Below are 22751 nucleotides of genomic sequence, written 5' to 3'. Positions count from 1 at the left end.
TTAACTGCAAATGTCTTTTTGATACCATAAGTGTTTTGCATTAAAAGAACCTGGGATGTTTCTTAAAAATGGATTTGATTGCCCTACCAGCCACCACTGGTAAGCCTCTTATTGTCTGGGCTGAGCCTCGGTATTGACCCAGAGCCAAACGGCAGGTTTAAGTGATTTAGTTGCCACAGGACTCACTGTGATGCTCTGGAGGTGCCGAGCCGCCGACCTTGAAAGACAACCGGCTCCCTTCTGAGCCACAGCTGCTCAGAAGGGAGCAAAAGAACTTTTGCATTTGAACTAAAAAGGTCCCCTGATAAGTTTACTTGTGAATAAACAGAAGTCCTGTTTGCAGACTGTGCTACTCGCCAAAGCGCACTGTGCCCTGCGCTAGCATTCCAATCCGCACGTTGCCTTCTCATTCCAGCCACCTGTGGCTCGATCCAACAGAGTGAATCATTGGTTTTGGGTCACATGCATTTGCATTGGAATCCACGTGCAGAAGACTAAGAAAGCAGGTATCCTGCTCCTTATTCCTCGATCAAACTGTATCAACCCGATTGTGAAACGCGACCCATTAATGTGAGGAACAGCTCTGGGTCCTCGGGGGTCGTTGGAACACGTTTGACCTGAATCATGTGGTGGCTCAGATTCAGCCAGGAGCTGCTTCACCCTTGGAAGCAGAAATGACAGGGACGTAAAAAGATGACTCAGTAGCCCTGCAGGAGAGAGCGTGTACATTTACACGTTATGAACGACAATCCCACTTCCACGCTGGCTTTGCACGTGAACGGATAAAAAGTGAAGCCCCTTAAAGTGCGATCTCACAAACCTGCGCTCTTGCGTGCCAGAAGGATGGAATGAGTATCAGCGTGCTAAAACTACATCCAATGCAACGGGATAAAGTTAAACTAAGACGAAGTTGAAGGAGCATTTTATATTTACATATAATGATGAAGAAGTATGCATCATGCACACTATTAGCAGGAGGAAGACAAGACCAGCAAAATAAATAAACTGTTAATCTTGTTGATGGTGACCGACTGTTAATAATAGTAATAATATTAAAACAGTGAAAACAAAAATCCACAAACAGCAGTTTGTTTAGCTCCTTTGTTTTGCAGAAAACCCTGATGTTGCAAACGCCACTGAAGAACAGTTAAAGAAAGCTAAGAAGTACATTTATGTGTGAATATGTAAATACAATGATAGACTATCTAGTTTTTTGCAGGCCCTCTGCCAAACCTGACCACTGATGAAATATTGATCTGCATGGCATCACTCCGCCACTGGCTGTCAATCATGCTGCCTCCATCCCCTGAATGGTGGAATAGAAATAGAGGTAAAACCTCCTGTTTGTGTAACAAAAATCAAATGTCTCGCCCCAAAAACCCGGATTAATCCTAAACAGATTTAACTGACACCTGGTACTTACCAGGTTGAGTGTGAAAGTCTGTGAGGGATTTAAATGGTGTTAATATGAATGGGACAGAACTTCACCATGACTACGTTCAAAAATATGATTTACAACTGAGGGTATTTATTTGATACTTTTTACTGTCTGATTTGAACTCTTGAGCTCTTTCCTCACTAAATGAGAAATAATTTTAAATGTTTGTCAAAATTGCTTCGATGACAAGATTTGATATTACATGAGTAGACGAATAAATATCCTCAATCTCTTGTGTTTTTTTTTTACATCTTTAATCCTTGATGTTTTAAATGTACACATTTTAATATGACAGTCTGAGCACACGTGCGCCGTCTCCGTGCTTTCACTTTTTGATGTCATATTGCAATGACGTCACGCGGAGGAAGACCACCGCTTCCCCCCGGATGCGTCCATTCGCGAGAAGCTGCGTGGAGGGACGCTGTGATCGAAAAGCAGCAGGTGGTGTTTCGCCTGTCTACGCATGCGCGCACTCACACTGTGCGCCCCCTAGTGGACTGATTAGGAATAGCAGATACAGACATAGAAATGCAATTAAAGTCATTATCATAACAGCAAAGTCACCGAACTGGACCCCCCGGCGCAGACTTTGAAACCCGCGGGACTGTCGGTAACAGCTGGACTACATGGAGCTGGAACTGTTGTTCAATGCGATTATATTTAATAGAGTCAACATGAAGCGCTGCAAACGTGCTTTTCTTGGCAAATACAACATCAGCATCTTCCGCATCAACATATTCATGCCTGACTTGGGGGGGAAAAAACGTCTCATTAGTTCTCCCAAAATGCAACGCGCGTCCATCATGGCTGCTCACTGACGCCGCTAGCAGCACGTGGGCGGGTGGAAACAGCCGCCTGATCTCTGACTGAGAAGCACTTCACGTCACTTGTCCCCTCCAGAGAAGGACTGGTCGCGGTCGGACATGCAGCTGGACGTGGAGGTCCCGGTCCTGCGAGGCTTCCTAACAGCCAGCGAGGCGCAGCTATGGAAGCGAACCGTGTTCGGCACGGCAGGTGAGGCAGCGGGCGGCCGGTTATTAACGCTGGTTCTGCGCGCCACCGTTAACGGCAGCGGTGCTCGTTCAGCCGCTCCTCGCTATGGGTCATATGCAAGCGCCCGACTTTATGGCAACAGCAGACATTCCACCAGGTAGCGGCGCCTTTACTGGGTTTATGGTAAACTACCATGTCAGCTTGGTTAATGGCCATTATCCGGCAGCGTTCCCTCAGTCCTCAGAGACCAGGCGGCTTTAGAGCGACCCAGAGGCGCGTTAGCCGGAGAGCTAACGTTAGCTGCGGTGTTGTTCCGTCGCTACATGATATCACGCTGTCATCATAGAACACGTGATGTCCGACTGGAGTCCTCCGGATGACGAGTCCTCCGTTAGATGGAGACCGCGGGACGGTGGTTGAAGATGGAGATCATCTTTCTGCACTGGAAGTAAAACCAAACAGGAGAAGTGTGCAGAGGAAGTCCTCCAGGTGTCAAACGGACCACTGGACTGATAGTGTGCATGTAGCTAGCTGCTAGGCTACTTCATACAGGTGTAACTAGTTCTCTCTTAATCAGAATCGGTGGGATTATCCACAATGCCCGGCCAAAGTTGTAAACTATGGGGAAACATTGGGAGATACGAAGAATTTCATCTCAGCGCTGATGTAATAAACTGAAGGGCTGTCATAATATCACAGGAGGAGGAAGGCCACGTGTTTAGTGACAATTCAGCTGCTCTTCAGGTCTGTTTAATAAAAACAAGAGGACCTCAAATGAGTGTTTGCCTACGCCCCGCCTTCCCCGATATAATGGTGGCGGAAACATTGGAATTAGTCCTGCCCCCCCATGTCTGGAATTTGTCTGGAATCGATTAATCGGTTGATTATTTGTGCGATTAATCGTATAAAAAAAAAGCTTTAATTTCCAACCCTTTATTCTAAAACAGAACTGCAAATTCACATTGCAAAAATACTTTAGTGCCATGTCCCCACACCTTGGACGACTAGTCGAACAGACGTCTCTGCCTGCGTCATGTGACTCACAACAACCCACTTTCTATAATCCTCTTGTATACATTTTGAAATAAGAACAATGCAAGCCCACGGGTTGGTGGGCTTGACTACAGTCCGTCCGCATGATTCAGCGTCGGGTATATTTGTGCCCTACAGTATGTCCCCACTGTTTTGATTCAATGAGGTCACTTAAATTGACTGACGAGTAATTGCATGCGCTTAAGCAAACTCACTGGAAGCGGTTCTTCCAGAGGCCGGCCCCCTGCTGGCGTCCTTGATGGAGGGGGACTTTGAGGCAGTTCTGCGCAGCCCCACGGTGTCACATCTGCTCACTGGAGATGGCAGCTGCAGCAAGGGGGACGACATCGAGACCTACCTGGAGAGACGGGTTGCGCTGTACCTCGATGAAGACCACAGCAACAGGTAACTTTATGGCCGCTAGTAGTTCCAGCACCTGTGTGGGATTGAAACGGCACTTCCCTCGGTCTAACTCAGTGTTTCACAAACTGGACCCTCTAATGGGTCGCATTTCATTTCAATATATCTCACTATATTTAGAACTTCCCATTTTACAAAGGTGGAAAGTACACTGTACTAAGTACTATGAATTGCACTAATAGTGTTATTCACAAGTTGCGCTGTGAATAACTTTTTTTCTTTAGTTCTGAATAAACAACTTTAAATTAATAATTTCTAAATCTATGCAGCATGTCTGTCCACTAAGTCCAGTGTGTCCTGTGTCTCCTGCTGCAGGCAGCTGGCAGTTTTGGCCCTAGCTGTCTCTTGTCTCCACACGTTTGCCCAGAGTAACTGGACTGGTCCTCCAGTCTCCATCCAAATGTGTGACCTGCTTCCTCAGACCCTGCTGTCCTCTCAGGTACGGCGCTGCTTACTTTAGCCACGTTGCTGAAAACTCCACTTAAAGTGTTGATAACTTTGTATCCAGGCCAAATTTAGGTAAAGAGACGAGATGCTGTGATATAAATAACGTTAGATATTTGGTTAAATTATCATGTTTACATATTGTTATTTACACTTGAGGATTATAGAAAAGTACAGTTGCAATCAAAATCATTTAACCCCCCATTGCACATTAGGTTTATTGGCAAAATATACAATTTCTCAGCTGTTTGCAATAAACAAATTACAGAATAATTGTTTAAGTAGTTTAATGAAACTAATATTACAAAGGTTTTAGCCAAATTTAACACAAAATGCTACTTTTAATGACTTTAATGAATTTACTGCAGTCTCAAAATGATTCACCCCTTCGTGACGAGCATCTTCAGTACTTTGTAGAGCACCTTTGAAATGATTCAACTCCCCGTATCAGTGCAACTAACAAGGGCTTCATTAGTTCACATGTGCTTGAGATAGAACACATAAATACCTGGTCTGGCTCCGGGTTTGTTCAGAGTGACGTTTGATTGCATGTTAGAAATATGCAAAGTCCAAAGAAATGTCCAAAAAGTTCAGAGAAGAGATCGTTGCCTTGCACAAACAAGGAAAAGGATACAAAAAGATAGAAAAAGCACTGAATGTCCCTAGAAATACAGTTGGAAGCATAGTTGGCAAGTTGAACGTTGAAGGACCAGCGGCTACGCTACCTGGACGTGGCAGAAAGAGGAAGCTGTCTGTGGCTGCCACCAGATTCCTGAGGAGGCAAGTGGTCAAAAACCCTCGAGTGACTGCAAGACACCTGCAGCAAGACACCTGCAGCAGGCACTGAGGTTTGGACCTGCAGCGTGTGGAGGCCACGATGGATTCAGTCATATCAGGAAATCTTAGGAAAAAGCGGCATGCCGTCTGTGATGAAGCTGAGACTTGGGCGTCATTGGACCTTCCAACAGGACAATGATCCCAAGCACACCTCAAAGTCCACCAAGGCTTGGTTTCAGAAGAAGAAATGGAAGATTCTAGAGAGGCCTGACTTGAACCCCATCGGAAATCTCTGGTGGAATTTGAAGAAGGCGGTTGCAAAACGCACACCAAAGAATATTACTGAACTGGAGGCTGTTGCCCACGAGGAATGGGCTCAGATTCCTCAGGAACGCTGTCAGAAGCTGCTGTCTGGCTGTGCATTACGTTTGCAGCGGGTCATAACAGCAAAAGGGTGCTCGACCAAGTACTGAAGATGCTCGTCATGAAGGGGTTGAATAATTGAGGCTGCAGTAAATTCATTAAAGTCATTAAAAGTATATTTTGCCAATAAACCTAATGTGCAATGGGGGGGGTTGAATAATTTTGATTGCAGCTGTAGATAATCTGTACTGCGTTTTAAGGCAGGTCTTCAATACGTGCGTCATCGTTGAGATTAAATTCATCTAGGAACAAGAGAAGAAGTTATTCTACTCCAGAACCTGATTAATAGCTTTAACGTTGTGTGCTGGTTACTACAGGGAAACGGCTCACCGTGACAGTGATTAACAATGCTGAACCAGTTTAATATATCTGAACTCTATTGGTTTGGGTTAGTGCAGAAATACAGAGCAATGTCAGCTGATTTTTACTCTACTATAAATGATCTTTTGTAATATATACCCTTTGTTTATGCATTTCTGCAGAAATTGTAATAACTCAATTTAACCACTAGACCTTTCAGTAGAATGCAGTGTTTCCCCGACCATTAGAACACCCACGCATGGCAGTTCCACACAAGTCCGCAGACAGTTACTGCCCCCCCTCCCGCAGGGAAAACACTGAAATGACTAAACTCTCTGTCCTACTTTTGGCTGGCAGCCCCTGCCTGTGGTTGAGGCCGTCCACTCCAGCCTGCTGCTGGATGGGGAGTCTGTGTACAGCCTGGTAGCCAACCCCTTGCTCCTCCTGCTGGCCAGGGTTATTCTCACCAAGTGCTCCTCAAAGATGGACAACCTCCAGGTAAGACTGTCCTTCTGGCCCGGTGGGGCTGCTGCAGAAGACGAGGATGGCTCAGCAAATGGTAGAAAACGTCCAACGTCCCTGGATCCTTAAAGGGGGCTGTGACAGAAAGCGCTGCCACCGAGGACCAGAGTCTCGTACTCGTGGCCTATTAGAGACCAAGCCCCGTTTCTTAGCTCCCCATGTATAAATTTCAGAGGGGCTTTTCATAAATCATTGTCCAAATCACTTAGTCTGCAATTTTGCAGTAGTTGACATGTATCTACATGAAGAGGAGCATCACCAATGCATTACTGTTGATCAGCAGCACCAAAGGGAAAATATCCGTTGGTTCCTTCCGCTGCGATCATGAAGAGAACCTTTGGACAAAGAACGGTTCTGGTGGATGAGGTTTGCTGGTGGACCTGGACTCCGTTGTGTATCCCCCACTTAGACACAGTTCTGTCAATATGCCTTTTGAGTGCTTCTCTTGGCGTGTTGTTTGCTGTTTGACATATTATTTCTTCCAGAAAATGGAATAAGCAGTCAAATACCCATCTTTTGAGTTATTGGAAAGGGCAGAATGTCCAGGAGTAGTTAAATGATATCCATACACCGTATACAGATTCCCAGTGTCCAAACAACTTTCTTGATTCGTTCTTGATATTTAGTATTTCTTTGAGTTAAATCAGAGCATTGGTACGGAGCCCAAACCATCACACCGCTGTCCTCTTTCTTTTCATTTTTCTCATAAGCCAACCAACCCGCTCCGAGCCCATTTTAGAGCGGAAGCGTTTCCGGTCAGGAGACGGATTAATATGTGTGTCTGAATCTGTAAACATGCCCCATTGGAGCGTGTGCTGCAGGCTGCTGATTAAACCTCCATGTATCCATGCACGGGGTCATCTTGCGTTGGAAATGAGGCGGGAGAAATCCTCATGGACACACAAACACCATTTATATCCGTGCAGAACAAGAACAGGGGGTGAAGGGGTGAGGGAGCACGTATATGTCTGCAGGCCCCCTCGTCATCTGGCCCCAAACAAACCGAGCTGGCTGGTTTTAGTGTGTGGTCAGCGTTTTGCGCCAGCATTCAGCACTCTGGATGTTTTATTGGTCCTAAAAGGCTCTCAAGCAGCATTTGATGCTTATTTGTGGAAGTCTGTTCTTTCTCAGCTAAATGTATTATTGGAATCCTAGAGAATCGAAACCGTTCTATTTCCACCCATTTATGGGGATTTATTCTATCTAATGGAAACCAAACGGGCCAAACATGTTGGCTGTTCAGATGCATCACACTGAACAACTCTTCTTTACTCTTCCTATTTCTTCCTTATTCAAGTCTTGTTTAATTCCCTTAAGACCTGAAAAGTTTCCTTCTCCTCACATTCTGTTCTTGGATTGTTCAGCTGATGCCGTGGTGGACTCTGCGCTACGTCAGCCTACACCAGCAAATCCTGGAGGCCTGTTCCTCACAGCTCCTCGACTTGGCCAAAAGCAGCATAGACAAAGGTTTGTGAACATTGTCGTGTAGAAATGAATGCAGGAGCTTTCAGCTCACGTTAAATACAGCAGCGAAGACCCACTGTCATTATGCATCAAGCATTCAGTTTTCACTCCACACTTAACAAACTTTATTCAACTGTAGAAACACGTTGGGACATAGAATGAAATTCACCATAACCAATAAAATAATTTCAGTAATTCTATCCTTTTATGTTGAGTGTTATCAGTTTGATCTTTGTGGTATGGTTCATGTAAATGCCAATTGCTTCAGTATTTGTTCAAAAACCGATGGAGAAGGAGTTTCACTCCAGGTTTACTTTTCCTCCTTCCAAATGTTTCCTTGAGAAAATTCAAATTTCTCAACAATTATACATCAGGAAAAGTGACTCACGGATTGTGTCTGTCTATTGATCTGTGCGGACAAAAGAGCAACTACACACACACACACTCTGAACACAACAAACAGCATATAAATATATAACAAATATAAGGATGATTCATCTCGTTTGAAACATTAGAATCTTTGCTACAATCTCGATTTATCTGTTTGAAAATGTTCCAAACACCACTCCCACAAGAGTTAGAAAATATCATGCAAATGACTCCAGATATTCTTCATGCGAACAAAACTATGAATTTAATCCACTGTTCGTCAAGTGAGCGATGTCCAGCATCCGTCTTGCATGACGCACAGCTTCCTGTCGCTCTGAAACGCCGTTAGTGGGGTCGGGGTCGACTTTCAAAGCCAGACGTATTTCTCGAGCGTAATTTGCGTTCTACACGTTTTGGCTTCTGAGCGGCAAAGGGAGCTGTCGGTCTTTTCCCCGTCCTAGTCGGATCCAATAGGATCAGACCGTTTAAATGTGTGGAGCCAACTTCAATCCAGATCACGCCGACAGTTATGTTCTCCGATTGGCAGCCATTAACTTTAGCAAAGGTTTGGGCCCACGTGGACGGAAGCTGACCCACACATAGCATGCATGTAAATGCATGTTGCGCATGCTATGCTATTTACACACACATTCTTTAGAAATCTAATGAAGCAATTATGAATTTTGCCCATTATGATTTTTTTGTCTTTTACAGTGCTGCAATGTCAGCCTCTGTTGTCCAAGCAGAGAAACCTGGCGATCCATTTCCACCTGGAGTGTGTGTACACCAGCCTGACCTACTATGACTACCAGCCAGCCAAGGAACACATCAAGAAGGCCCAGGAGCTCTGTGGGCTGAATATCAACCTGACTGGTATGTTCTCCCACCGCCGGGTTCACACTGGATGCAGAATAGCTGTGATTGTTGGAGATGCCCCTGATCATCATTTGTGTACCGTAATTTTCAGACTATAGAGCGCACCTGAATATAAGGCGCACCACCTAAATTTAGAAAGGGGAAGAAAAAAAATCAGTACATATATAGGCCACACCGGTCTATAACACGCAGGGGTAACATGAGATTTACACACAAAGTGCCTGTAACACGGCACTAAACCTGCAGAAAACAGGCGGTGGCGATTGTTTTGGCTTTCAGCCGGATCTACATGGTGGAAACACCCCGGCCGTCTGCTCTGTGTTCAAATCATATGCATTCCTACGTGTATTTTCCATGACGAGTGGTTAAATATAATGCGCAAAATTCTATTGCTCTCGTGCGTTAGCCCCTAAAAAAATGATACATTGGTTGCACCGTTGAATAAAGACGCAGGGTTCAAAGCGTGGGAAAAGAGTAGCGGCTTATAGTCTGGAAATTACGGTAGTTAACGTAGGACGTGAGGTTCTGGGTCCAGAGATCAGGCGCTTCTGCAGGAACTGTGTGTTGATCTTTGTGATACCTTCATAAGTAACCGCTCACTGTATCTGGCCAATCAAGGGGCTCTTGGCAAGCGGACCCATTTCCAGCAGAAGTACCTGGCTCAGCTTATTCTTGAAGTCAAGAGAAAGCAGGATCCGTCTGGCCTGGTGGACGAGTTCAGTCCCGCCCCGACGCCTCAGGCAGGCCTGCCCAAGGTCCGTGATTCTGTTCAACAATTGGAATGCTTCAGCAGTCCAACCTTTGTTCCTTGATTATTTATTCCTTTCTATTTCTTTTGTACGTATTTTGATCTGCTTCTCTTAATATTTTCAGCTGCAGAAAGTGTTGATCCTAAACTTGATCCTTTCCACGTGTTCACATTGGACCGTGTGTGTCTCCATGTGATCACAGGACTACAGTCTGGACGATGAAACCCGGTTGGATAAGATCAGTTTTGCGGAAGCGGATCAGAATGAGCTGCCTGACCTCAGCGTTGAAGAGCAGGGCGTTATTCTGGGGCTCTGGTGAGTCTTCTACGTCTATCGGCTGAACTCTGCCTAAAATCAGTTGTGGCTAAACACCGGGGAAAAAAGCTCTGACACTTTACAGTTTATCAAGTGGCCCTCACGTAAATAATAGAGATTGGCCTACGCTGCGGGGAAACCTAGTTAGTGGAGTTGTCCCTTAAAGTTGACAGCACCATGGCGACCTTTGAGGAGGCAGCAGCTTCAGGAGGTGTAGCAGCAGAGTGATGACACCCAGTGTCTGATTGTTTGGTGTACTCCGGTCTTTAGTGATGGCCGTGCATTTAGCAGAACGGAGGATTGCGACCTAGAATGGATTCAGCAGCTTGAGGCCGGTTCCACTGTAGTTGTTTGTCCACCTAAAGGTTCTGGGAATGTCTTGCAGCACCGACTTCCAGAAGAATAACCCGGTCCACAAACTGACTGAAGAAGAACTCTTGGCCTTCACATCGGTAAGTTACATCAGAACTGACTGCTTTGAAAGTTCGGCAAATTTATTTTTCCTTTCCCTGAGTGGCTTATGCATGAGTTTGATTGACAGGTGATTCATTCAGTGCCCGCCCCTTTTCCAACGTCTCAAATGATGGTTTCCCAAAACATTCCATAGCAAACGACTTGGGTGCAGATAGCTGCACAGATCCGATGATTGTGAATCAGAACTGGGCGGTGTTCTGGTTCATACTGTCATACCATCGACCTAAGGACTAACTGCAGTTGTTCCCGGTCTTACTAGCGACGGGTGAACAAGCGGGAAACGGCTGTTATGTTGGCCCGTGTCCTTTTCGGTGTCAATGAATGATTGTTTACTTGTTATACCGGCAGAATCACAGACAATACTGCGACGTGTTGTCCAACTCTCGCCTGGTTGTCTTTGCAGACGTAAGCCAGTTAAAGACGAGTATGGTGGAAGAGCGAGAGTGGAACCAAAGACACAAACTCTTCTATGTTTGATTAAATATAGGGTGCAGAGTTCTAAACAATAAGTACACATGTGATCATCTTGGAGGCAGAACTCCACCGGGTGGAACACGTTGAACTAGCGGCTCCTGTTTGCTCTCAACTCTCCATCATTTAACGGCTGTGTTTGAAGTCCCAACGGTCTCCCCACATTTGGACAGGACGTTTTCCAAACCACACAGTGGTGGTCCTCTGCAGGGTAGATATGGAGATGAAGTAGCCTAGCAGCTAGCAACATGTTCCTAGCTGCTATCAGTTGTGAAGTGGTCCGTTTGCACTGTTTGATTTGTGTTTTGAATGTGGAGCGGTCAGTGCCGTCTCGGGCGGGTTTGGGGAGAGCGTTCCAGAGGGAGGGGGGCGCTATGCAGAAGGCTGCTTGGTAGGAGGTTTGTGTCAGAGGAGCAGAGCCGACGGGATGATAAATAATAAAGAATGCTATTGCAGTGATGAAGGCAATAGAGCTTTAATCAGGTAACGGATTGCTGCATGCAGCAGGTAACGGAGACGTACCACCAGTTGCAGTTGCCACGAGCGTCGGCTGTTTTTGGATATTTCCTGGCAGATGTGCCTCATTGGCTTTAGATGCATCCAGCTTGTACAAGTCCAGGTCGTCCAATCATTCCTATCAAAATGATGATCAGCTGGGACGGAAAGCTCCAGGTGGCTGCTGGCTCTGTGAGCAGGCATCTTCCTAGCCTACATGTAGATCCAGGAATCTGCAGGCTGGTTAGATGGTTGTCACATGTCTAGCTGTCTTCATCAAGACATTACTTCAGTCTCTTTCCTGGAGCATTATATGTATAACTGTCTTATATCTATAGATGGATTTGGTCTAAAAGATGCCTGATACACTTGGTGCCCGTCTGTCTGCAGTGTATTCTGTCTCAGCCGAAGTTCTGGGCTGTAGAAGTCACAGCGCTTTGCCTCAGGACTAAACTGGAGAAGGGCAGTTCCCGATGTGTCGAGAGAGCCATGATGCAAACCCAGGTAAGGACACGTGATGTGTGGTTGTATATTTGTATTTTCCTTTAAGGAGAACGGGAAGCATTATTTACATGTGAGGATCTCCATCTGCCTTTTTATTGAAGACGTTTCCACTTCTAAGTTTAATGAAAGAGTTAAAAATGAGTTTACATTTTGTACTGCGTTGTCGTTTAAAAGTGCCTTCATGGATTTAAGTTTTTGGTTGTAAAAATAGATGTAGTTTTGCTTTGGTAGTTTCACTCTTTACCTGCTGCATCGAGCCCATCTTTGTTTGCTCTTCCAGGCAATAGCAGATCACTTTGAAGACCAGAGCTGTCCGGTGACCGAACGGCTCAAGGGGTTCTACTTCTGCCAAGCCCCCCCCAGATGGGATGTCCAGGTAGCAAAAACAAAAACAAAATTTGAAATGTTTCTGTATTTTTATAAACCAAGAGAAAATGACCCCAAAAACCTGGTTCAGGAGTGACCCAAATGGTTTGCCATGGAAGTTAATGTCCTTTGTCCCAAGAGGTTGAAGTGTGACTTTTCTGTCCTCTGTTGTAAACTTAGTGGGCGTGCGCCACCAGCATTGATTTCTGAATGAATATTGGAAGGATTGCTGTGATATTTGGTTCAGATCCCCTCAGAATGAATTATGATTCAAGGAACAATAACTTGTGGCCAGATACCTTCAAGTGATGATTTTTACATCAAGTTGTGAGCTAACTAACACGCTTCACTAAGATGGGAAACAAGGAAAACACTACCTGCTAAACATCAGTATGTTTGCACTTTTATTGTACGTGTTTGTCTTTCTACTGTGCACAGTCTCTGAGTGTTGTTGTTGTTGTTCTCTGCTCTACAGAAACAGCTGGCCAGCCTGCTGTCGGACCTCGGCTGCACCAGTTCAGCTCTGCTCATGTATGAGAAGTTAGAGCTCTGGGAAGATGCAGTTATCTGCTACGAGAGGCTGGGCCAGCATGGAAAGGTACACACACACACACACACACCAAGTTAAAGTCCCAGTCCGTTGGCAATAATAATAATGATGTTGTTATTATTGAGTAGCTCTAACCAACAGGAGAAACTACACACGGTAAGCTGGGAGAACCCAATGGGTTCAGGACCAGTCACGCATGCTCAGTCTACTGCAGGAGATGACTGAAACTAATGCTCGTGCTCGCCATGACTTGTTAGTTGAAAAGGAGGGAACCGTCACATCCATTCCATACGTTCTTGCTCGTTACCTTAATCTGATGACTTTCACTGATGGGAGTAAGTCAGCTTTTGCTTTTGAATGAAACAGTAAGCAAATTACTGCGGGGTAATGTAAATCCCCCGAAGGTACACGTTGCAATGAATGATCCACACTACATGCTGAGAAAAATCCCACAGAATATGCCACACTTTCCTAACCCCTGTTGCGTTTAGCAATGATTTAATTGGTGATAGAACTAAATTAGAATTGCTTGAATAAATCTGTTGAGCCATTGAACAGCGCTTACTGCGGTCTCTGAATCCTGCCAGGAGCCCTGAGTGACTCATGATGCCTGGAGATCAAACCGAATCAACGATTAGTTGTGTCCTTCCCCAACACACACACACACACACACACACACACACACACACACACACCTGAGGAACACCTAAAAGGCAGAAACCACTTAAATGTCAGGGTTACTGTGCCCTTTGTTGGCTTTGTGATGATCATAAAACCGTGGTGACGCGGTTACTTTGAGTAGAAATGTCTAGTTGGGGTTGTGTTCTGATGGGTGCTCTGCAATAGACGAGGCTTCAGAATTCTGGAACCCTCAGTCCGACCATAGTGGTTTTATATTTGTCCAATGCTGCTGCTATGAGACGATGACTCCTCCATCATAGTGAGATTAATTGTTTTTTTAAGGTTATGCAGGGAACCTTGTTAATAATCCAATAGAACATGTACCAAATTAACCAGTGCAAATGAAATAGTTCTTAGGAGATTCCTGCCATACTAATGATTGCTAATCTTTCTATTTGTGAGGCTACTTAAGTGTTGTTTCTTTTAATTTTTTTTATTTGAACCTTTTCCGTTACTAACTGACGTCTTATTTATGAATTTCTAACCGTCTTTCTTGTTTGAACTGAAATGAAAGACAGTTGCTACTAGAACACTGCCTCTGTATGTTGTTGTGACATCATTCCCCTTCTACCACACTTCTTACGAGGAGTGTCTCCTCCTCCACGCCGACCCGTTTCCTCTGCATCCTTTTGCTTCAGGCTGAGGAGATTGTTCGCAGGGAGTTGTTGAAGAAGGAGAAGCCCAGTCTGTACTGTCTACTGGGGGACATATTGAGGGACCATCAGTACTACGACCGGGCCTGGGAGCTGTCGAACCAGCGCAGTGCCAGAGCCATGCGCTCCAAAGCCCTGCTGCACCTCCGCAGCAAAGAGTTCCAGCAGTGTGTCGACTGCTTTGAGCGCTCGCTCAAAATCAACCCAATGCAGGTACAAGACACTTTACGGAGGAAATGACAAAACTGTCACTGTGAAATGAAATGAAATGCAGAAGGGAAAAAGCTCCATGTATGACTCTTCACTTGTTATTTCTGTAAACCTTATATTCCCAATATGATGAACTCAACGCTTTGTGGACAAATTTTACATTTACACAGACAGCCTCTGTGTACCCAATCACAAATCTGACAATGCAACTTTTTCCTTTTGCATGCAAAACCAGCTTAGAGCTCCACTGGTGAGGCCTCAGAGGCTGCTTGGTTCAAACAATCTAATGGAGGTGTCAAACAACCGGGCGTCAGTGCCCGCTGGACGACGTGGCTAAGTGTAAAAATGACAAAGACATAATTTGCATTTTTATAAAAATAGCTGCTATTGCTAAAAAGTCCACTGGGGGTCGCACTCAGTCAGCGCATGCACCCCCCCCCCCCCCCCCCCCCCCCCCCCCCGTTCGACCGGGTCACCGCCGGTGGTTTCGCTGGTGTGGTCCACGTCACATGGAAGTGGACAGTATGTGGCCCCCACCCTAAAATGAGTTTGACACCCCCTGACTAAACCGCTTAATAGATGCGTTTCCATTTTTACTCTTAACTTGAGACACTTTCATACCGGTCTTCTACTCCACACGCATGTAAAAAAAGACTTTAAATGATGAGCTTCTATCAGTATCATAGAACTAGTCTCATTAGGACTACAATCATCTACAACTGTTGGAATGCTTGATACAGGACACGCATCTCTGCAAAGATCTGATCCATGCACTTGTGTGTGTGTGTGTGTGTGTGTGTGTGTGTGTGTGTGTGTGTGTGTGTGGGCAGCTCGGAGTGTGGTTTTCTCTGGGTTGTGCCTACTTTGCCCTGGAGGGTTATGAGGGAGCTGCCAAAGCTTTCCAAAGGTGTGTGGGACTCGAGCCGGATGTAAGTATACACACACACACACACACACATTGTCTCTAACTCTATATCATGGAAAAGTAAAATTTTGAGCAGATAACACTCCTGTTAACTCGACCTCTTGCTTTTAGAGTAACAATATTCCTTCTATACAAAAAAGATGTCGCAGCCGATGGCTGCTGTGTTGTTCGTTGCTCACCCATGTTACAGCTGGGATGCCCGGAGCTCCTAAACAGGACAACTCCAGCAGACGTACTCCATACCTCTGTTATCTTCAGTTAAAGTACTGGACATCTTAGTAAAAGGTGTGCTCACCTTTGACCACCAGCAGAGGTTGTTATTCCTGATGCAGCTGAAGAAATTTAACCTCAAGACGGTGATGGTGCACCTCCATCATGGAGTCCATCCTCTGGTCCTCCATCACCGTGTGGCGCGCGCACACACACACACACACACACACACACACACCAGGCAGCGGAACCTGCTATGCTAATGCTATTTGTCCCACCTACCCTTAAAACTGATTTGTCTCCACTATTCCTCCTCCCCACTTTTCAGAATGCAGAAGCGTGGAACAACTTCTCTTCAGCCTACATTCGCCTCAAAAAGAAGTACGTACGAGTAGGAACATGGTGTGTTGAAAATGTTTGTAGCAGCTCCCCCGAAAAAGCGCGAGGAGGAACCCTCCATCTGGATGGACAGTGTGATGGATCTTCATTTCAATGCCTGTGACAGAAATGACTCTGGTGTTGAGTCGTAGGCCACATGTGGAGTACAGAGGTACCCTGTGAGTCTGAATCAGCTTTCTGGCCTGAATCCAGACGCAAGTTCCTGTTAATAACCGTTTGGCACATTCTGCAGAAACATGATGATGTCTTCATCACCTTCCACACTGTCTCCGTCCCTGAGGATCATCGATAGTTGTTTGTGTGCCTTCATGTCCGTCTCCATTTGTTGGTCCGCTTGCCAGATGTTTAAAAATGAGCACTACTATAACTGTAGCTAATGTATTTGGCCCATTGATGTATTTTTGCTTGCTCTTCTTGCTTCATCCTGCCCCCTTTTCACCGGCAGAGACAAAGCCTTCTGCACGCTACGGGAAGCCCTGAAGTGTAACTATGAACAATGGCAGATCTGGGAGAACTTTCTGGTCGTGAGCACCGACATCGGGGAGTTTGCTGAAGCCATCAAGGCGTACCATCGCCTGATGGACCTCAGGGAAAACTTTAAGGACATCCAGGTAAAGATAAATATGTTAAGATTTACAAAAACGATTCGGAGATAGCGGCAAAAGTCAAATGAAATAATCTGATAAGAATCTGCATTTAAAAAAGCTTCAATTTCCACCCTTTATTCTAAAACAGAACTGCAAATTCACATTGCAAAAATACTTCAGAAAGTCAACAAACGGGTTTCTCCTTGAACATAATAAAGAAAAAATACATCACAAAATTTAACCGGATAATCAGAACTTGTTCTCTTCACTACTCAGACGCTCATACTGAGACGCTCACACTCAGTGCAGGTCAAGTAAGTGTATACACTAAATACAGCTAGAAAATAGCAAAGTGCTGTGAGATGAATTTAAAATGGTATTAAAAAGTGAAACACGCACAAATATATTTGTCATTAGCCAATATGGGACAAAGCACAAAATAGATACATAACTGGTAGTAAAATGAATGGTCATGTTACGTTGACGTTGCATATTTTGCCATTAACACTTTTTTTTTCCCGTCTGTGTGCGACCATTTCACACTAAACTCGAACAGACTTCTTTGCTTGCGTCATGTGACTCAACAGCTGCTGGCTGCTCTTTCCTCGTCATTTTTTTGGTCCGCAGCTCATTGAGTGACGTAAACGTGTGACACAACAAATCGATAATACAATTCCTTGCAAACACTTAAAAAACAAATAATTATACTCACTTTTTATTTTGTTTAAACAACATGCATTTTCGACCAGTTCAAATTTGAACCGATTTAGTGTTTGAATAAATATTGCCATGATACCCAGTGAAATGCTTTTGGCCTCAGTCAGTTTAGTTTTAGATTCTAATGCATCCCTTTTAGCAAGAGCGCTGATAAAATATCCTTGACGTTTTCATAGGATCTATTAATATATCCATCCGTCCCTGGGCTTTTATTGTTTCGAGCATGGAGATCTCCCTTTCCTCAATGGTTCCTTAGCTGCTGATTCTGTCCTTCGGTTTATATAGTTATAGGGTTTAGGAACAGTTTTGCATCATCAGAGCAGGTATCAGTGTTTTTGTATAAAGATTTGTAAAATTCTGCAAAGGATTCTGCTATTTTATCTGGTTTTGAAACCAAAAGTTTCTCGACTTTTTACTTATGTACCGACTTAGATGATTGCTTGATTCTTTGGTTTGTGAATCTTTTTTTGTGATAACAGGCTGTTGAGTTCTCTCCGGGTTGGTTAGAAGGCTGGATGACGCTGATAGTTTATGCTTATTTTCCTAGTCTTTTATTTTATCTTCCAATTCTGTTTAGCCTCTTTTCCTAGCAGAAATGAAATAATACGTCCTCTGTTGTTTCGACCGAGGTATTGATATCCTGTGGTAACGGAGGCAGTTATTATCATTAAGGAGTGTCCATTGTTTAGAGGTTGGTCTTTGGCCGACATCCCAGATATATCATCCATTATCCTGTGGATCTGCCTTAGCGGTAAAGAGTGGATCCTTGAACAGGACGCATGTCTGCATGAGTAGACGGTGATCTCTGCTTCCCCATCGATCTACAAGGCCTGTTTCTGGGGATTTACTCATTCTAGAGAGTGGAGCTTTAGAGGGAGGTTGTCGGTCCATTAATTGAGACATTACGCAGTCGATGCCCCCCCCCTCATGTGTGTTGATTCTACTGAAACCCTAAAACTACCTGTTTGTTTTGGTATCTGTTTTGTTGACTTTCCCCCAGCGTGTGCAGTTTATGCGGTTTGTGTCTTTGTGCCTCATCAATTAGGCCTTTTTTAGTCTCTTATAAGTAGATGTGGAAGATGAATTCGTAGACCTCTTTTCTGATGTCTAACCCCGTGCTGGAGTTGGTGTGCTCTTCCATCTACCTGGTCGTCCTCCAATCAGAGTACTGTAGGTTCGATCCCAGGTCCTGCTAACCCGCGTGTCCTTGGGCAAGGCTCCTACAGTGTGTGAATGCTAGTTACTGATGGGCAGGTAGCTCCTGTCATCAGTGTGTGAATGATGACATGATGTGTTGGTGCGATTTGAGTGGTCGGAGAACTAAGAGCGCTCTAGAGTCCATTTCCCATCACAAACCGGAACCGGAGCTGGGAACAAACCGCACCAGAGCCGGTGTGCTGTTTGACCGCCAGGATGCAATGTGCATTTCTCCTCTTGTATTTGAGGATCCCCTGTAATGCAGCGGTGTTACTGTCTCCCCTTTAAAATCTCCCACCCAGTGGGCTCGGCCCCGTTCTGCCAAGGCACCCTGACCAGGTCCAGATTGTTCTGCATCTCACACAAGTGATGAGAAGGGTTGTTTTTCATAGTTTGTCAACACTAACATTGCTTTGTATTATAGTCAAGCGTTCCTTACTAAATTAGTTTTTTAATAGCCAATTTAAAACACTAAATTTACCCTCCATGATTAAGTTAAAACTAGAAACCTTACAACCCAATTTCCGCAGTGCGAGTTTTTGTGTATATCACTAGATAACTGTGGCCTAATTACTGCAAACATTGGAGACCACAGCAGAGATTATACGCAGTGTCGTGCCAACGGCTTCACGAGTGTAAATGTTTGAAGATTGAAACCACATGCGACATAAACGGCTACTTTCCATCCCACTACTCCGTCATTGGCTTCTTTAGTTTAACCGTAGTGAAAGGATTGCATGTGGATTTCAACCCCCATACAGGGACATAGAAGCTGCATGACTTGTGGTTCCTCTTTGAGCACAGACCTGATGTTTTTCCCCCGGCAGATTCTACGGATCCTAGTTCGAGCAGTAGTTGAAAAGCTGACGGACAGGCAGGGCGGGCAGGCCGAGGCGCTGCGGCCCGAGCTGAAGGAGCTGCTGGGCCGGATCAGTTCCCGCCACAGCGGCGACTGCGAGATATGGCAGCAGTACGCTCGGCTGTACGGAGACGGACGCAGCTCCAACCCAGACGACAACCAAAAGGTGGCGTTTGACATGTTTTGACCTGCGCAACCACTTTCACATGCCGCTCGCGACCATAAAAAGAAGATACACGACTGTCTTTGACTTGACTGCAGCCACTTATCAACCTGCTGGGGCTGTGTGGGGTTTTGCAGGCTCTACAGTTCCTGTCTAAGGCCCATCGGTGCAAAGTTCAGAGTAGCGGTTGGGAGAAGGAACCTGCTCTCATCATGGAGGTGATCCTCCGAGCCATCGACATGGGTGAAGGTGAGCGCATGAGACCCACCAACCGCTGTTTGATTCTAGGGAATCTATGAATGACCTTTTGATCCGCTGCAATGAGTGAGAGAAATTTACTTTATCAAAAAGCCCCAAGTATTTTACACCATACTGCTGTTTTTAAAGCATTTTTAATTTTCTTTTATATATTTGGTTTAAAGCTAGCCTTTTTATTTTTTTCTGTAATCAGTTCTTGTGTTCAAAATAATAATTGAACTCCATACAACTCTAGTGTTTTAAAGGAGATCGTATTTCCTGTTTTTTCTATTAATTCAGCTCGTGTTTTAAAGAGGATGAATTTTTTGTTCCCGGACCAAAGCGCCTCGTTTTAGACGGTCACGGCTCTTTTATTCCGTCTCTGCGCTCGGCTAAGCTCCTCCCACTATGAGGCAGAACAGTTTTAACTTTTAAAACCATTTATTGGATTAATCATTTTTTTCCTTGACACGTGTTCTAATATTATCGTGTAGAGGTTATATATGCCGTAGAGCGCTACACGTATGGAATTATATGATAAGCAAATTGTTAAACAAACCAGAACCTGCTTATAGAGGTTCTATAAGCCCGTTGCCTTCTTTAAATCCGCCTCACGAGGTGGTCACATGCAGGGTTTCCCCCAACAGCTCTGCCTTGTCTGGAGTTAATTTGTGGAATTTCTTGCCTCCTTAATGTGTTGGACACAGTTGTGCTGTGCTGGGGCCGGGTTGCAGACCAATAGATTATTTCTGCTTTTAATCACTTATATTATTACATATGGTTTTATATTGCTGTTGATATAACGTTTGAGCATTATTTAGATCTGTGGCTGATAACGTTTTAAACTTCTCTTGTGACGGATAATCTGACATTTTATAAACTAAATAGTTCATTCATTCAAATGTTTTTGCGTAACCAACTCAGAAATCCTCGAAGGAACCTTGTTTAAAATGTTTCTACGTTGGCTTACACTTCATCATCCTTGTACCAAATGTCAGTATGGGTATAGAAGCGTAAATGTAATGTCACTCTATAGAGTTGAAGTGACATCTCAATGTTAACGGTTACCCGGGAAACGGCGTGCTGGACGCAACTCTATTTCTGCCAGTGATGGTCAGCTTTTGGACCAAAATGAGTGCGTCATGAATGCTTATTCTCTAATGGGTGCTACTATTTAATTACTTGTTAAACGTATACCGTTCATTAACCAGGAAAGTGAAGTCCGAAGCTCTTTGGATGAGCGGTTCTCTGAAGCAGCATCAAGGAATCCTTTAAACACTCGAAAGAGTAAAATGAGGACATAACACAAAAGCAACTAATCCAACCTGTTTTTGATCCTCTGAATCTGTTTCTTAGTGACCTTCAATTACTGTGAGAAGAAAAGCAATTCAACAGAAGCTCTTCAGATGCTCTCCTCCACCCGCCTCAGCCTCAAGAGCCTGGCCAGCAAAGCTAAGGTACCGTTACAATGTCTATGATGGCTGTCAGTTAACGTGTTCATCACAAAACATGTATTTCCAAAATATGTCGGACACACAAGGAATTTGACATCAGACAGTAAGACAATGGGGAACAAGACCGATACGACAACATGTGCAAGAGAAATGAAATGTGAGGCTATGGGTTAGGGGGGTAGAGCATAAACCATTTAAAAATAAAGTGCACCAACGAACAGATGACGGGAGACCCGCCCGTCACCGCTGTGGCAAAGACTAACGTGGTAACCTGTAGCTAGCTGCTAAGCTACATCCATCTCAACATCTACCCTGCAGAGGACCACCACTGTGTCCCTAATGGAAAACCTGATGTCCAAATGTGGGGAGATTGTTGGCACTTCAAACACAGCTGTTAAATGATGGAGAGTTGAGAGCAAAGACTCGCTAGTTACACATGTTCCACCCGTCCTAGATGATCAAGTGGAGTTTTGTTTTTAAAGAATATTGTCTAAAATACTCACTTTCTAAAGTAATCGTTAATTCATAAGACTTTTTTTTCTTTCAAAAGAAAACCAAACTTTTAATCGCAATTAATGAAAATGAATGAGATTGGTAAATTGTTTCTAATTGACAGTCCTGGATATTATACTTGAGCGTAAGCTTTTTTTTTTGATTACTCTAAATCACATATGTCAAGCTGTTGTGAGAATAACAGAAAGGTCCCCACGTGTTTCTCCTGTATCGATTGGTTTTGTACGCCGTCGGCTGCCTCCATGTGATTTTAATGAACCTGAAATCACTTCGTCTAAATCAAGGAATTGCCTGGACCAAAAATAGGAAATAAAGTGCTTGCACCAGGTCACACTGGACAATAATAGCTCCGTTACTTGGTGGGTATTTCCATCAAAGGGGATCTATATTTATTGCTGAATGCTGTGTAGTTCTATACTTGTGTAACACGATAAAAACCGCCTGCTGTCTCACTCGGCTGCTGCGCTTCTCTGCGTCCTCATTGAACGAATGGCAACCGCATGTTCTCTGCACATCCAGATCAGAGACGATTAACCTGTCAAATGAACAATGTTGACAACCTAATACATTATATTTAATCATTGATCTGTTCCAGCAAATGCACACGGATGTGGCGACGGGTCTGATCCACGGCGAGCTGCAGGACGGTGTCGCTGCTTTGGAACAACTCATCACTAAGCTACAAGAGCTGGGCGAGAAGCTGCGTGGCCAATCGCAGTGACCGTCGGCTGTAGTGAAGCCTCATCAGACGAGGGTCACGTGTGACGATTGAGGATGACAACAATTTTGTAATTGATTTTTTATTTTATTAATACTTCTATATCCACATTGGAATGTAAACTGACTTTAAGGCATCAAATATTAAAATATTTAAAATGTTTAAATGATCTTAACTTTTCTTAGTAGTAGTATTTAGTAGTGTAAATGTTTTAAGTGTCACATATAAAAATAAACAATCTGACGC

The 22751-nt window shown here is 44.4% G+C and overlaps 1 protein-coding gene across 1 annotated transcript; it reads left to right on the top strand.

Annotated features, from left to right (window-relative positions):
• Positions 1 to 1727: 1727 nt before the first annotated feature.
• On the top strand, positions 1728 to 22751 carry ttc27 (tetratricopeptide repeat domain 27). The gene is made up of 20 exons (XM_040178944.2): positions 1728 to 2452; positions 3697 to 3868; positions 4199 to 4322; positions 6185 to 6325; positions 7714 to 7816; positions 8897 to 9055; positions 9677 to 9813; positions 10010 to 10122; positions 10508 to 10574; positions 11953 to 12066; positions 12347 to 12442; positions 12908 to 13030; positions 14302 to 14529; positions 15357 to 15455; positions 15990 to 16042; positions 16506 to 16671; positions 19389 to 19586; positions 19721 to 19832; positions 21177 to 21277; positions 22383 to 22751. Exons 1-20 carry the CDS (start codon positions 2362 to 2364, stop codon positions 22506 to 22508), a joined length of 2523 nt encoding a protein of 840 aa, XP_040034878.1. The 5' UTR covers positions 1728 to 2361; the 3' UTR covers positions 22509 to 22751.

This window comes from Gasterosteus aculeatus, chromosome 6 (assembly GCF_964276395.1).
Source record: "Gasterosteus aculeatus chromosome 6, fGasAcu3.hap1.1, whole genome shotgun sequence".
Lineage (NCBI taxonomy): Eukaryota > Metazoa > Chordata > Actinopteri > Perciformes > Gasterosteidae > Gasterosteus > Gasterosteus aculeatus.
This window is presented reverse-complemented; position numbering and strand designations above follow the sequence as displayed.

Bases quoted from the DNA above. Each gene is read 5' to 3' on its own strand.
- ttc27 (XM_040178944.2), top strand. From the start codon at position 2,362: ATGCAGCTGGACGTGGAGGTCCCGGTCCTGCGAGGCTTCCTAACAGCC. The intron at 2,453-3,696 runs GTGAGGCAGCGG...CGGTTCTTCCAG, and splicing joins AACCGTGTTCGGCACGGCAG to AGGCCGGCCCCCTGCTGGCG. The intron at 15,456-15,989 runs GTAAGTATACAC...CCCACTTTTCAG, and splicing joins GTGTGGGACTCGAGCCGGAT to AATGCAGAAGCGTGGAACAA.